This window comes from Ruditapes philippinarum, unplaced genomic scaffold (genome assembly GCF_026571515.1).
Source record: "Ruditapes philippinarum isolate M1 unplaced genomic scaffold, ASM2657151v2 ctg1017_1_1_1_1, whole genome shotgun sequence".
NCBI classification, from domain to species: Eukaryota; Metazoa; Mollusca; class Bivalvia; order Venerida; family Veneridae; genus Ruditapes; species Ruditapes philippinarum.
Window position 1 is genome coordinate 152,844 of NW_026859308.1, and position 13,371 is coordinate 166,214.

The window sequence follows — 13,371 nt, forward strand, 5'->3', positions numbered from 1 at the left end:
ATAAACTATTCTTTGATACATACATGTGCATGAATTATTTTACAAATTCAAAATAGACAGATTCACAAATTTATTTGACAAAAAGGGAAACTCAAAAGTCTACATTATATTGATTCTTAGCACTTGTTACATAGTGTTTAACCACATATACATACTATGATTTGAGTTATGAAGAAATGACTTTGATGCCATGACATTATAAATGAGCACCCCAAATTTCACAACCGCATGTGTTAAATGAAAATATGGTAAATTATAATCATGACTTTTGCAAAATAAGCTCTTGATGAATCTGAACAAAAGAATAAATAACAAATCTGTTTTCAAGAAATAATGACAAACATTATGCTTACACCTCCCATTTTTTTCTAAAATATTACAGTAATGTTCGTAACATGGCGAAATTATTTTCACATTTAAATAATCTTACACAATTATAACTTAAAATCAGTTAAATTGAATAGCTTATCTCTCCATCTATTATTATGCTAAATAACCCATGCAATTCTCATTGTGTAATCCTCTATAAAGGCAACAATACACATGAGAACACTAATACACATATGGAGTACATGTTCTAAAATGACTTAAAATCTCATGTTTTGAACTAAAAAATATAAACATAGCAAGAAAATTAGAATGTTTAGCAGTAATACACATAAAACATTAATATTATTTCTGCAATAACTAGTCATTGCATTGAATAAAACTTCATTATCTCCAGGCTTTAAGAAATAGCATCATGCATAGAGCAGAGCTCACTCTGTAAGTAATAATATATCACAAAACACAGTCTGACTACTGCGTAAATTACTTTTGCCTTCTCTTGCAAAACTATGGTAATTGGTAATCACTTAAAGATGCTTTAAGATTAGCTACCCTCAAATATCCAATGATCAGTGACACTTAAAAATTTACAGAATGAACAGATAGAATGGTGCAAACTGCCGCAAAAATGTATAAATCATTATCTGATTGCCTGAAATCGACATTCCTTTCATTTATGAATTGATTAAGTGCCAATAATTAAAAATATAACTCCTAATTTAGAATCCCTGAATAATGTATTACATGGTGTAGAAAAACTCGCCTACTTGAATGTTGATGTAAAATATATTCACATGAAGAAAAAATGCATAGTCTTCATTAAAGGCACATGTTTTGATCTCGAACAGTCAGAGCATATTCATTACATTTGGAATTATCAACTATGATAATCAGAACTTTAAAAGGACATTGTATGTGGTTAGAAAAAAAATTCCATTAACATTGACCATGTGACTCTTTAATTTATGATCAATTCATTCCTTCATCTTTTACATTGTTTGTTTCACAGACCTGTCAGTATTGAATTTTTTGGCGATTACATAGCTATCATGAAACTTTCTAAGAATATATTTCCCCTATTTAAATACCCGCCCACTAATACATCATCATAACTTTGCCCGCATACGAGGCTTTGCGCACCTGTCTTCCTTTGTAATCAGCCACCACATGCCCGGACCGCGTACGAATTGGAGCTCCTGCTCCTGGGCGACCCCAAGGATCATTATTAGCTGCTGCACGTTCAAGTTGCACAGACTCCACTGAAATATTAGAAAATAAATTCATCTTTTTAATCTAAGAAATCTCATGACCAATTCAATCATAAAAATGTCAAATACGGATTCCAAGCTTTAAAGACAACATGAACTTTATACCAAGAGTAAATTCATTGAACTTAGCTGTCTAAACATGAAAATTGTTCCCTTAAAATAACATACAATCTAATCAAAATCACCTGAATGATTTTGAAGAATAATCAAATCTCAAAATAAATTTAAGAACCTACAAATCATATCAATATCATACCTCGATCTTTCTCCCACTCGAGTCGTTTTTTCTCTGCCAGAGTCATATGACGTCTAGGTATACCAACGGGTGCTTTTGGACTGGTATCCGGGGTTGTATAGGAAGGCAGGTCGGGTGACCTATCAGGTGACCTTTGGTCTGAAGGTGACCTTGATCTTCGACCACGTCGGTTACCATCTGTGTAGTTACTGTTCTCCGTGTCCCGACCCCGGTCATATCTAGTCTGACGAGTTGCTGGTGGATCTGAGCGGGTTGGCTGATGACGCTGCGGTGGTTTTTTGAAAGATTCCTCAGGGTCATATTGCGAGTTAAGTTTTTTAATTCTGTCTTCTTCTTTTCTGTAACATAGATGAAGAATATGTAACACTAGCCAAAAGAACCTGATTAACACTATCAACAACCAAAGAAATTTGCTTGCAAATGATAAATCCTCACACTCCTTTTCCTGTAAATTTCATTATCATATCCATTATATTTCAGTGTCCAAAAAGAGAACCAAGACAATATTACATTTTTTTAGATAAGCAACATGTAAAATTTCATAGAAACCCTGATCAAAAATAAACTAAATTCTGAGTAATAAAGTACATGTATATCAGTCCAAACCAGTCAAAACTTTCGAAAGATGAATTAAGATCAACAACAAATATATTTTATAATTTTTTACCTTTCCTCTTCATCAAGTACTTTTTGTCTCGCCATTTCAAGTCTTCGTCTTTCAGCTTTTGTCATATGTCTCCATGATAAATCAATAGGGAGACCGATTTTATCCCTCGGAGACGGAAATAATCCTTCCTCCTCTTTATTATTACTAGTATTATGAATGTCTAAATCCCTTTCTTCACTTTTATTCCGAGATCTTTTTCCTTTCCTATCCTTGGAATTATCACGTTTTCTTGAATTATCTTTCCGTTCGTAACTTCTGTCAGCCTCTTCATCATCCGAGTCACGATGTTTTGAGCGGTTCCGTCTACGTCTATTCTCTTTTTCATAGTCACTATCATTATCAATGTCTTTAACCTTGGACTTATTTGCCCGTCTTAGTTCAGCAATTTCTCTATCAATTGCATCTTGTAAAGTGTCACCGCGAGACCGTCGGTTTCTTTTCTCTCGCAAATTATCGTCATCATCTATATCAATGTCTTTATTTCTGCGATTTTTATCAGAAACTCGACGATCATCCTCCTCTTCTTCTTCCTGTCTCCGAGACCTTCGTTCCTTTCTGAAACACAGATTAAAAAGATTATTATAACATTCTCTTCAACAGTTGTTAAATTGATCAAAACTAATTTATCATTATTTTCATATCCTTAAACAAGAGTGGAAAAATAAAACAAAATTTCTTCCATATTCCTCAACTCAGGATAATAAAACTTTTTCCTGAGTTCTGTTTTGAATATTAAGATTTTCATTGGTCAGCATAGTATCTGTGTTGGTTTTTGACCAAGTTAATACCTGAGATCAACGTCTGAGCTTGGAAAATCTATTCTGAACATCAGACCCAGATTTACAAAAGAAGTTAATTTTAAATCATCAAAGTATGTGATCAAATGTATATTTTCTGTTATTTTATGGGGGAAAAAAAAGACAAGAAAAAGTTAATTTTCCAATATACAATTCTGCATCAGTAATATAATACTAGTAAATAAGTTGGAATTCAATTCAAAGTTAGTTATAGTAAAACTTAAAGCTATTGTTTAGTTATAGTAAAACATAAAGCTATCTTATTATCTAGCAGAATAATACATGCATAGCAGCAACACACAATTATGGTGTAACTCTAAGTTATAATAACAAAATAAGTGTCAAATTGGAAACGCTATGACCACTTACTAACTACATTTATATGAACTATAAATGTCCATGAGAACTGTTTAACACAAATGTATAAAATGAAATCATATCATAGGGGTATTGTAATGGTTAAAGAGAACTAATAATATATTTGTTGTATTCTTAACATTAGTAATTTCAATTCATCTCTTGGACTAGATACACATCAAAAATAATAGATACACTAGCAAGCCCTGTCACTACCTGCTCTTCTTATCAGTTTTTGGTGAGAAAATATAAATAATGTCAATTACATCAACCACAGCAAATTGATATAGTAACAGTATGTATAAAACAGAAAGTAGCAAAATTAGTTTGGCAAGTATCAAAATTGTGTAATTCTATAAAAAGCAAGGCTTTAATAAAATTTGTTAATCATGTATTTTTGTTGGGTCTTTGGTTGTAATTTTGTGTCCAATCAACATTGTAAAGCATTTTCCCAGTTTAATTGGTGGTCGAAAACTACAAGTGCCCCTTTAAGCATTATTAGCAGTAAAACAAAGGGTGGGTGGCACTGGAGTAAGGCAATTATTTTTCTGCTAGCGAGCTAGCTAACAAGGGGCTATTCATTGAGCTAGGGTTCATACAGATATTCAATGTGAAAATTCAAGCTTTTTTTTCAACGATAGACACTTTTTGTCACACTACCAATACTTCAATAACTTACAAGAGCACCGCTAGGCGGAGCATTATATGCCCGAAAGTGTTTTTTTTTAGTAAGGATGAAGCATTTGTAAGACATGGGAATGAGCTGTTCATCCTATAAAATTTTACAGCTGAAGGTTGATTAATACTTAAGTTATTAATAATGACCTTAACCTTTGACCTTGTGACCCCAAAATCAATAGGGGTCTTCTACCTTATATGAACAATCATCCTAAGAAGTTTGAACATTGTGGGCCAAATGGAACTTAAGTTATGCTCAAGAAACTGTTTTGGTTTTTAAGGTAATTGTGACCTTGACCTTTGACCTAGTGACCCCAAAATCAATAGGGGTCTTTTGCCCAATATGGACAATCATCCTATGAAGTTTGAATATCGTGGGCCAAATGGAACTTAAGTTATGCTCCGGAAACTTTTTTCAGTTTTAAGGATATAGTGACCTTGACCCTTGACCTTTTGACCCCAAAATCAATAGGGGTCTTCTACCCAATATGGGCAATCATCCTATGAAGTTTGAACACTGTGGGCCAAATGGAACTTAAGTTATGCTCCGGAAACTGTTTTCAGTATCAAGGTAATACTGACCTTGACCTTTGACCTTGTGACCTAAAAATCAATAGGGGTCTTTTACCCAATATGGACAATCATCCTATGAAGTTTGAATATTGTGGGACAAATGGAACTTAAGTTATGCTCCGGAAACTGTTTTCAGTTTTTAGGTCATAGTGACCTTGACCTTTGGACCCCAAAATCAATAGGGGTCTTCTACCCAATATGGACAATCATCCTATGAAATTTGAACATTGTGGGCCAAATGGAACTTAAGTTATGCTCTGGAAACCAAATTGCTAACGGACGGACGGACGGAAGTTCTCAAAGGACAGTAATTATGTGGCTACTCTATTGCTCTCTCTATTGTTCTTTTTAGCCACACAAAAGAAAATAACCACATAAAAGCATTACGGAATGAATGACATCAAAGAGAAAGAACAGTTACCTATTGTCCCTCTAGCCACATAATTACTCTCCTGTGAGTGCGGACGGACGGACGTCCGGACAGACAGACGGTTGCCAGAAGGTATAACATAATATGCCCTTTTGGGCATATAAAAATAGTCACATCTCATAAAACTATATTTTGACTGCTATATCACTTTTAATAAAATTCATTACCTTATATGTAACATGTTACAATATGGCTATGGTGTTAACTTCACCAAATGCTTTATTTAATTTTTTTCACTCATTAAAATTTTTGTTGTCAACTATCAACCCTCAACCATGCACTCTGTCTAATTTTTAAATTTTAAGCATATTTTCAGACAAATTTAAGCACCTTTCAAGCACTTTTAAATTTAAGAGAGAAATCAAATAAAAGAACATTAAAGTACTTTTTTTCATTATAAGCACTTTTTAGAAAAGACTAAAATTACTAAAATAAGGACTAAAATTTAACCCTGTCAGCTTTAAATATAAATTATATTTAAGCAAAATAAACTGAAGCTGCCAAAAAGAAATTCAAAGCAAGCATAATACATTAAAAGCAAGCAAAAAAAGAAATGGTAAAAAAGGGGTAAATACAATATGCAAGTTGCTATGGTTATAGTTTAGGATGTTACCTCTTCTTATATTTCTTTGTTAATCTCCGCAGTTCTAAACTGTCATCACTATTTATACTCTCATTATCTCTATGACAACAACAGAAATATAAATATATATAATCTTTACATGTATACTTCATGTATATACTGGTATAGTATACATAGCTATGTATTTGTGAAATAAGAATAAAGGGACACAACTCTCAATTTTTGTATATACATATACAAAAAAAAAAAATTATAAAAAGAAATTCTTTTTTACTACATATAAACAGTGCGTGCAAATAAATAGAAATTCTCTTTTTTACAAAAAAGCTCTTTATTCAATTTAAAGAAAATTGAATAAAATAAACTACACGTGCTGATCTAATTTGAAATTCTTAAAAGAAACATCTAATTTCAAGGTCTGTGTCACGGCTATAAGAGGTAACAAACTCGTAATGGCTTCACAAATTTTTTGGTATTTTTAACATTTTGGATGTGCAGTTTTAAACTTTTTGCTTGCATTTTCTACAAATTCCAACCATTTTCAATATCTTATGATTGTAAGTCTTTTTTTGTATGTAGATAGTCGAAGGCTGTTATTGCTCTACAATTTGGAAATAATTTTGATAGCATTACAAGTTTATTACCTTTCATCAATGTGCAACAAAATGACGCTTTGGCAAACAAAGCAATATTTTTTTCTCCATATTTAATAATATAAAATGTATTCAATATTTCCATCAACTAAGCACAGTCACAACAAAAAAATTAAGAAAAACAAATAATGAATTTTTACTCTTAATTAAGAGTGTAATATTCGATAGTATCTAAATTTTCCATATTTAAAAAAAAGAAAAAGCAAAAAAGATCTTTTATCAAAGATACTTACGAAGTGGCCTTTGGTTTACTTTTGCCTTCCATGAGTGAATAAATGCTATGAGACTGATCCTCCTGCTTTTTATCTGACTTCTTTTTCCGCCTTCTTTCTTTACGATCATCGTAATCATCATCGTTATCATCTTGGTTGTCCCGATCATGTCGCCGTGGTGATTCTACTGTTATCTCTTTTGTATCATTGTGTTTATCTGTGATTAAAGTAAATTATAAAGAAATATGTATCAACAACAGATATTAAAGAATTTAGAAATGAGTCCAATGAAACCAACCTCGCCCCCCCCCCCCCTCCCCACACATGCACATTCTATCTACGGTTTTGTCTATGGAGGATTGACAAGAGCAAATTAGTACCCCCCTCCCCCCTAACTTGTGGGGGCATAAAAAATCTATATCTTGTATCTTAATTTCTCAATTTTTGAACTGTACCACATACATTAGCACAAAGTAACAATTTTTTTTATTATTTATTTATTTGGCACAGCAATTATTTAGTTTTATTCTTTGCATAACTTTGGCAATTCTAGCTTCCAAGCTCACAGCATGACAAAACCTTTAAAAAACCAGTTTTCTACAAATGGGAATTTTTTTTTAAATTTTTGTCATATTGACATCAAATCTGTCCATCCAGCATTTTCAACAAAGGACTTTTTTTTTGTACATAATGTAATATTGTGAAATATTCTCTCTGACACACAGCTGTGTAAATTAGCTATGACCTTTCAATAAACTTGCTATGTAGGTCTATTTAAGATGACAAAAATGTTAAGATTCCTTTATAACATGGTACACTTGATTAAAGAAAGACACCAGAATACCTCTTAAAACTGGAAAAAGTTTTGTCTGACAGACCATTTCTATATTAATGCTTGTAACATAAAGAAGCTATGTCAATTTGACAAACAAGCATTGCAATGTGATAAAAACATTTTAACATTATCATACCAACAGTTATTTTGACAGCATTTTCACTCCCTCCGGCAACTTTACCCACAGATCGTAGTATAGCATTCAACTGCTCCTGAGTTAATGTGACAGTACTGGGTGGCTCTTTCTGAGCAGTCACTTTCTTTTTGTTTCGCATGATGAAATTCTTAGCAGGTTTCGGCGGGGGCGGTGGTTCATCTGGGGTCAAGGTCACCAAATCAGATTCAACATGATGCTTGTCATTGGGAAATCTTCGTATTGGAAATCTTTGATCATTTTTCTTGTAACCAAACTGAAATAATTAAAGTTTCAGACATGAAAAATCTTATTTCATTTCCGGAGTCACTGAATTCAAATAACTTTTGTTCTTATGTGTGTGGCTTTGAATCTTGCAAAGAACTGTTCACTGAGCTTGTTGAAAAAATATTAGTGGTTGACAGTGTTCTACTAAGGTGTCAGCTTATGCCTGAAATAATGCATGGAGGGGCACCTGAGGTAGTCTCAAAAATATAAACTTTAAAGCTACCATTAATACAGTAATTCAATAAGTATACACTTACTATACATGTACCAAGTTTTTGTTTACTTTGCTGATAATATGGCAATTTTTTACTGGTACTAATAATATTATTATGGTATGACCATAATACAAGCACAGGCAAATCTTAACAAATGTGTGACACCGACCCTAGGGTAAGTACAACACATGTATGTCTCCCTACTCCTTGAATAGCCTAGCTAAAAACAATTACACTATAAATAGAACTGAATAATCGAAATTAAAATTCAGTGTATCAGGAAATTTTTTTCAAATTTTTACACACCTTTCTGTCCTTCTTTGGAACTGTTTCTGTAATATAAAAGAAAAGAAAATAATTAATTTCATTTAAATTTTATCTTTGTTTACTTAAATTATACTTGTATTCTATGACAAGCAGTAGGCAAAATTACGATATAACATCTTTACAGCATATATCAATATAACAGTGCTCTTTTTTTCTATAAAATAGGCAATTTAAAGCACTTTATATTAATATTCCAGCTGATATTAGATAGTAACAAAAAAGCTTCTGCAAACAAAGTTCCTTAAGTCCATGCCAATAACAAAAGTGTTTTGTGTTTTTTTTTAATATTATTGTACAAGATTAGCATGTCTTAATCCAGATTAAACTTTGCATGTTTTTTCAATCTACTTAATCTTGATTCAACCTCTTAAATTTATGTAATGAACTTGCTTTTTTTACTGAATTTTTATCTATTAACTTAATTCTAAGAGATTTCAGTATCAAAATGTGAAAACAATTAACAGAAGACAGTATAAAGGTCTGCTTAGCTGTACATGTAAAATGGTGGTGTTGGCAGGTCAACATCTTTACAAATTTTTACACTATTATTTGAAATTTGAGGTCAGAAACAGTGTTAATTTATTTTTTACATGAATTTATATTTGTTTACATGAATTTTTTACATGAATTTTTATCTTCTCATGACTTGGGATATTGTATATATAACTGATGGAAATAAGCCCCTACATTTGGGACATGGGGGTCCATGTAGCTGTAATACATCTTTAAACGAATACAGTCACAGGTGAAAACATTCATAAAATGAACACAAAATCATTTCTTTTTTGGCAATATGCCAAAAATAATAAAAAATAACAGATATAATTGCACATTGTCCATGTTATTATCTTAATTGTTACACATGAACCTATATAGCTATATGACCATTATACATGTACATGTCAATTAAGACCCAAGTAGTTTTCAATGTGCATCAATCCAAAATAAAATACAAGAGAAATAAGTTTAAGTATACATGTTGCATCTAATGCCTTGTTAATATTGCAGAATTCTGTTTTTCTTTTAAAACAAATAACACTTTGAAATCTCTGAAAATGTCAGTGATCTAAATTTTAAATTGGAACATATTCTTTCAACATCCTCACAAAGTTGATCTTCTTTTTGTCAAGTTGTTTGAAAATCAAAGAAAAATGCGAAGTAGAAATTTATTCTAAGTATAGCAGCATTAGAATCAAACAGTGTACACTTAAATCTCTGTGAAATCCCAAAAGAAAAAAATTACCATTAGTAACATAGTTTATGGTTGTAAGTTTCTAGGACAACAAAACATACATCAAGACCATTACATTTAAAGGAACTCCATTGAGGTCCAAAAGCCCAAAAGCATAACATCTACCCTTGTATGTGGGTGGTGGTAATACACAACAAATTTCTATCCATCAACTAGGAGTGTATTATTTCAGAAGCCTGTTTACATAGTGGGTGGAGAGCTTTGACCCAAAAATGAGACCCCAATGTATTTCCTTAAAGCTTGTAACATTTAAAGCAAACCATAGCAAAAACTAATTGACATTTCTACATATGCTGCAACTGATCCATCAAGCACTTCATGGAAATGAAACATTAAAAACTGATTAAAGAAAATAAATTCAAATAACAAAAGTAAAAGCTTTGTTAAATAAAATGCTATAGCAGTTACTGTTATGTTTATCAGAAACAATATATATGGTGCTAAATCCCCTGCATTCAACAGTAACTGTAATTGTCACCTGATGTCAATACACAGGATGACATACTGAGAATATGCACATAGCAAAATAAAATAAACCTTGTCTATGGCATTTCTATTTTATTAACATGACCTACACTCTTCAGTCTTGTGGTTGAAAATTTAAGTGAAGTTTTGATCAAATTTGAGAATTTTCAAAACAAATGGCTTGGGTCGCCCAGATAAGTGTAACCAAGTGTGAAAACATTGTCTAAATGTGTTGATGAAACAGCTCGCACATTTCGAGGATTGACTGCAAAACTGTTGTAAGTCCATCTTAATTTCAAATAAGTTACGAAGTTACTGCAATTTTCCATTCAAACTTTGATTTGTCAACAGCAATCACCTTTAGCACAACTGTTTTGATTGCAGTCTTTTGGATAAAAAGATATCATTTTTTCCGGTGGAAATTAGCTCATTATAGGCAAAACATGGACACTTTACCTAGTACATTCATCAAACTTATTACCAGTCTGCTCTATGATCAATAACTCCAATAATAGTGATAATGATCTGAAGCCAACACTGTCACTATTGGCCAATCAAGCAGTAATATTTGTACATGAATCATTTTTCTCTTGCTACCAATAATCAACATGACACTATATCACCATTGTTGAATACCCACAGCCCAACCATTAACATTTATCATTTATTGATGACATTCTTCATGTTTATCAACCTTGGGTATCTGTTGATGCTGTACTGTATAAATTGTATGAAATATCTATTGCTCTTCAACAAAACTGCCACAATATATAAACCTCGCAGGTCTGATGTAAAAATTGTATTAAAAATTTACAATTTCAAAAAGATTGAGCTATATTAATTTTGTACCATGCATTTGATTTCAGTCAACCTATTATTTTTTATTTTCATATTTTCACAGATTTTACAAGTAATGATTTAAAAAAACAAAGCTCCAAATATCTAATGAATACTCTCATTAACTTAAACCCTAAAACAAAATCAAAAGTTGAATAAACTTTCAAAGAGGGTGCACAATTGTGAGCATATAAATGAATCCCATTTAAATGCTGCTGCTAAAACTTCATCAAATCAAATGGACAGTTACTTTAAATAGAAAACACACACCATATGAATGACAGAAAGAAAATGGAGCCTAAGTTGCCTTTTTTTTAAAATCATTTCTTGAGCTAAAGTTATCATCGACTGTGCACCCAAGCTGTGCACCCAAGCTTGGGACTAAATTCTAAAAAAATCTATTGTGACCTAGGTGTCAGTAAGAACATGCAAATTATGTATTTTAAAAGACAATATTTAATTTTGTGGAACCCAAAAAGAAACACTAACTAAATGCGCTCATGCATGATTTTAAATATAAAATATTATAAAATAATAGCCATAAATGCTGGATGACAGTATAAGGTTATAACAATAGCTCCATACAGCAAACCCGTGTAAATCTGTCACCATAATAGAAACACAAGCATATTATGGTAATGCACCAAAATACTGTAACCACAGCCCTTATCCACTGGCCTGTATGGGGGATAGCTGGGGGAGGATGGGCCAATGTTTACATTTCATTGACCCTTGCATTATCAGATCAATGGGGTGCTTTTGTTTTAGACCTTGCGATTATGCAATATTTCCATCTGGCTGTGCTGGGGCATTTGACCATCTGACTGTCCATGAAGGATGGGGCTTTGCAGGTGGTTTGGTAAATTATAGTTAAAAGTCCCAACTATTCCCCACCGGCCGAGGCGGGGTTACAATAACACTGATGCATGTAGACACACCTACCTATATTAGGGAGAAGACGAGGCACAGTTGGAAAACCCAATAAATCTAGCCAAATATAAAGTCATCAAAATCTATGTGAAATACCTCTAACATTACTTTATGTAATAAATATACTCTTTACAAGCCAAATATTTACACCAAATACAGTTAATATAAGTTTTTGTATTAAAATTTATCGATTCAATTGATACTCATTAGATATTACCATAGTGGCACTTAATGTTTTCTTTCATAAATCATTCTTCATTACAAAACCATACCACTATGTCAATTAACTCAAATTAATTTTCAATAAACATAACTATTTAATAATTTTCTTTACCAACTTCACAGTTTCTGTTGCAATGTTCATATCCCCAGTATTAGCTGAAAAGTTTAAATTCAAATGGTGACCATATGAAAATAATAATAAAGAAAAATACTTGCCCTTTTCCCAAAATATGGCAGGTCTACCAGCTTGATTCTGTAGTTTAAACACACTGAAAATACAGAAAGAAAAGTAATGTATAGTTATATTATTTTAATATGTAACTATATCTACAACTAAAATCACAAATTAATCAATAATTTCTTCATGATATAGACAAAATAAGGACAACACTGTATAAACAAAAGAAGTTGACAATGGAGAAATGCTTACCTAATAAATAAGGTATAAGCAAATTCATGTTATTAATTAACTGTTATTAATTAACCAATCAATCAAATTCATTGCTGTTAATTGTTTTAAAATGAAAGACATTTCTAATGCAACACTTTTCAAAATTGGTTTTCATAGAAATGGTTTGAGGTATCACTTTAAAAATCTATATAGAAAAATGTAGGTGTTATATACGGAGTGTGTTTTTCAGTGTGTAAACACCGTAAAATGTTTGTTTTGAATGTAAAAAACCTAGTAATTAGTTCAAAGATTCTTCCTGTAATATAGAACCATTTGTTTTCATAATAAAGGTGACCACTGAAACAAAGCCCTGTTATTTTTACCTCTACGACTTTAGGACATGTTTTACATATGGAAAAACATCAAAATTTATTTGCATAAGTCGCAAAATCTAGTTCAAAGTTGGATGATTCAAAGCTGCATAGATTCATGTGCCTATTGTTTAACAAAAAAAAAGCAGTTTAACAATAAGCACGGACACATATTTCTTACAATGAATTTAGACATAAATTTTGCCATAAATTCTCTTTCTTGAAAGTTTAGATTTGCCAGTTCATACATTACTTGGTCAAGAAAGATAATTTAAGTTTTGTAAAATTAGACTCCCTTTGCAGT

General features: G+C 31.8%; 1 protein-coding gene across 7 annotated transcripts in view; it reads right to left on the bottom strand.

Moving 5' to 3' along the window:
- The window catches only part of LOC132756016 (trichohyalin-like), a 37,446-nt gene that overhangs the window by 22,486 nt on the left and 1,589 nt on the right, over window positions 1-13,371 (bottom strand). For 5 of the 7 annotated variants that reach the window (XM_060746967.1, XM_060746966.1, XM_060746962.1 and 2 more), the window contains exons 2-9: window positions 12,522-12,574; window positions 8,579-8,604; window positions 7,773-8,046; window positions 6,823-7,018; window positions 5,967-6,035; window positions 2,519-3,073; window positions 1,852-2,189; window positions 1,468-1,586 (exon numbers count right to left, since the gene is read on the bottom strand). In XM_060746967.1, coding sequence (XP_060602950.1) covers window positions 1,468-1,586; window positions 1,852-2,189; window positions 2,519-3,073; window positions 5,967-6,035; window positions 6,823-7,018; window positions 7,773-8,046; window positions 8,579-8,604; window positions 12,522-12,574 — 1,630 coding nt within the window. Of the gene's footprint in view, window positions 1-1,467; window positions 1,587-1,851; window positions 2,190-2,518; window positions 3,074-5,966; window positions 6,036-6,822; window positions 7,019-7,772; window positions 8,047-8,578; window positions 8,605-12,095; window positions 12,492-12,521; window positions 12,575-13,371 lie in introns of those variants that run through there. The other 2 variants (XM_060746968.1, XM_060746964.1) reach the window with 2 other exon arrangements.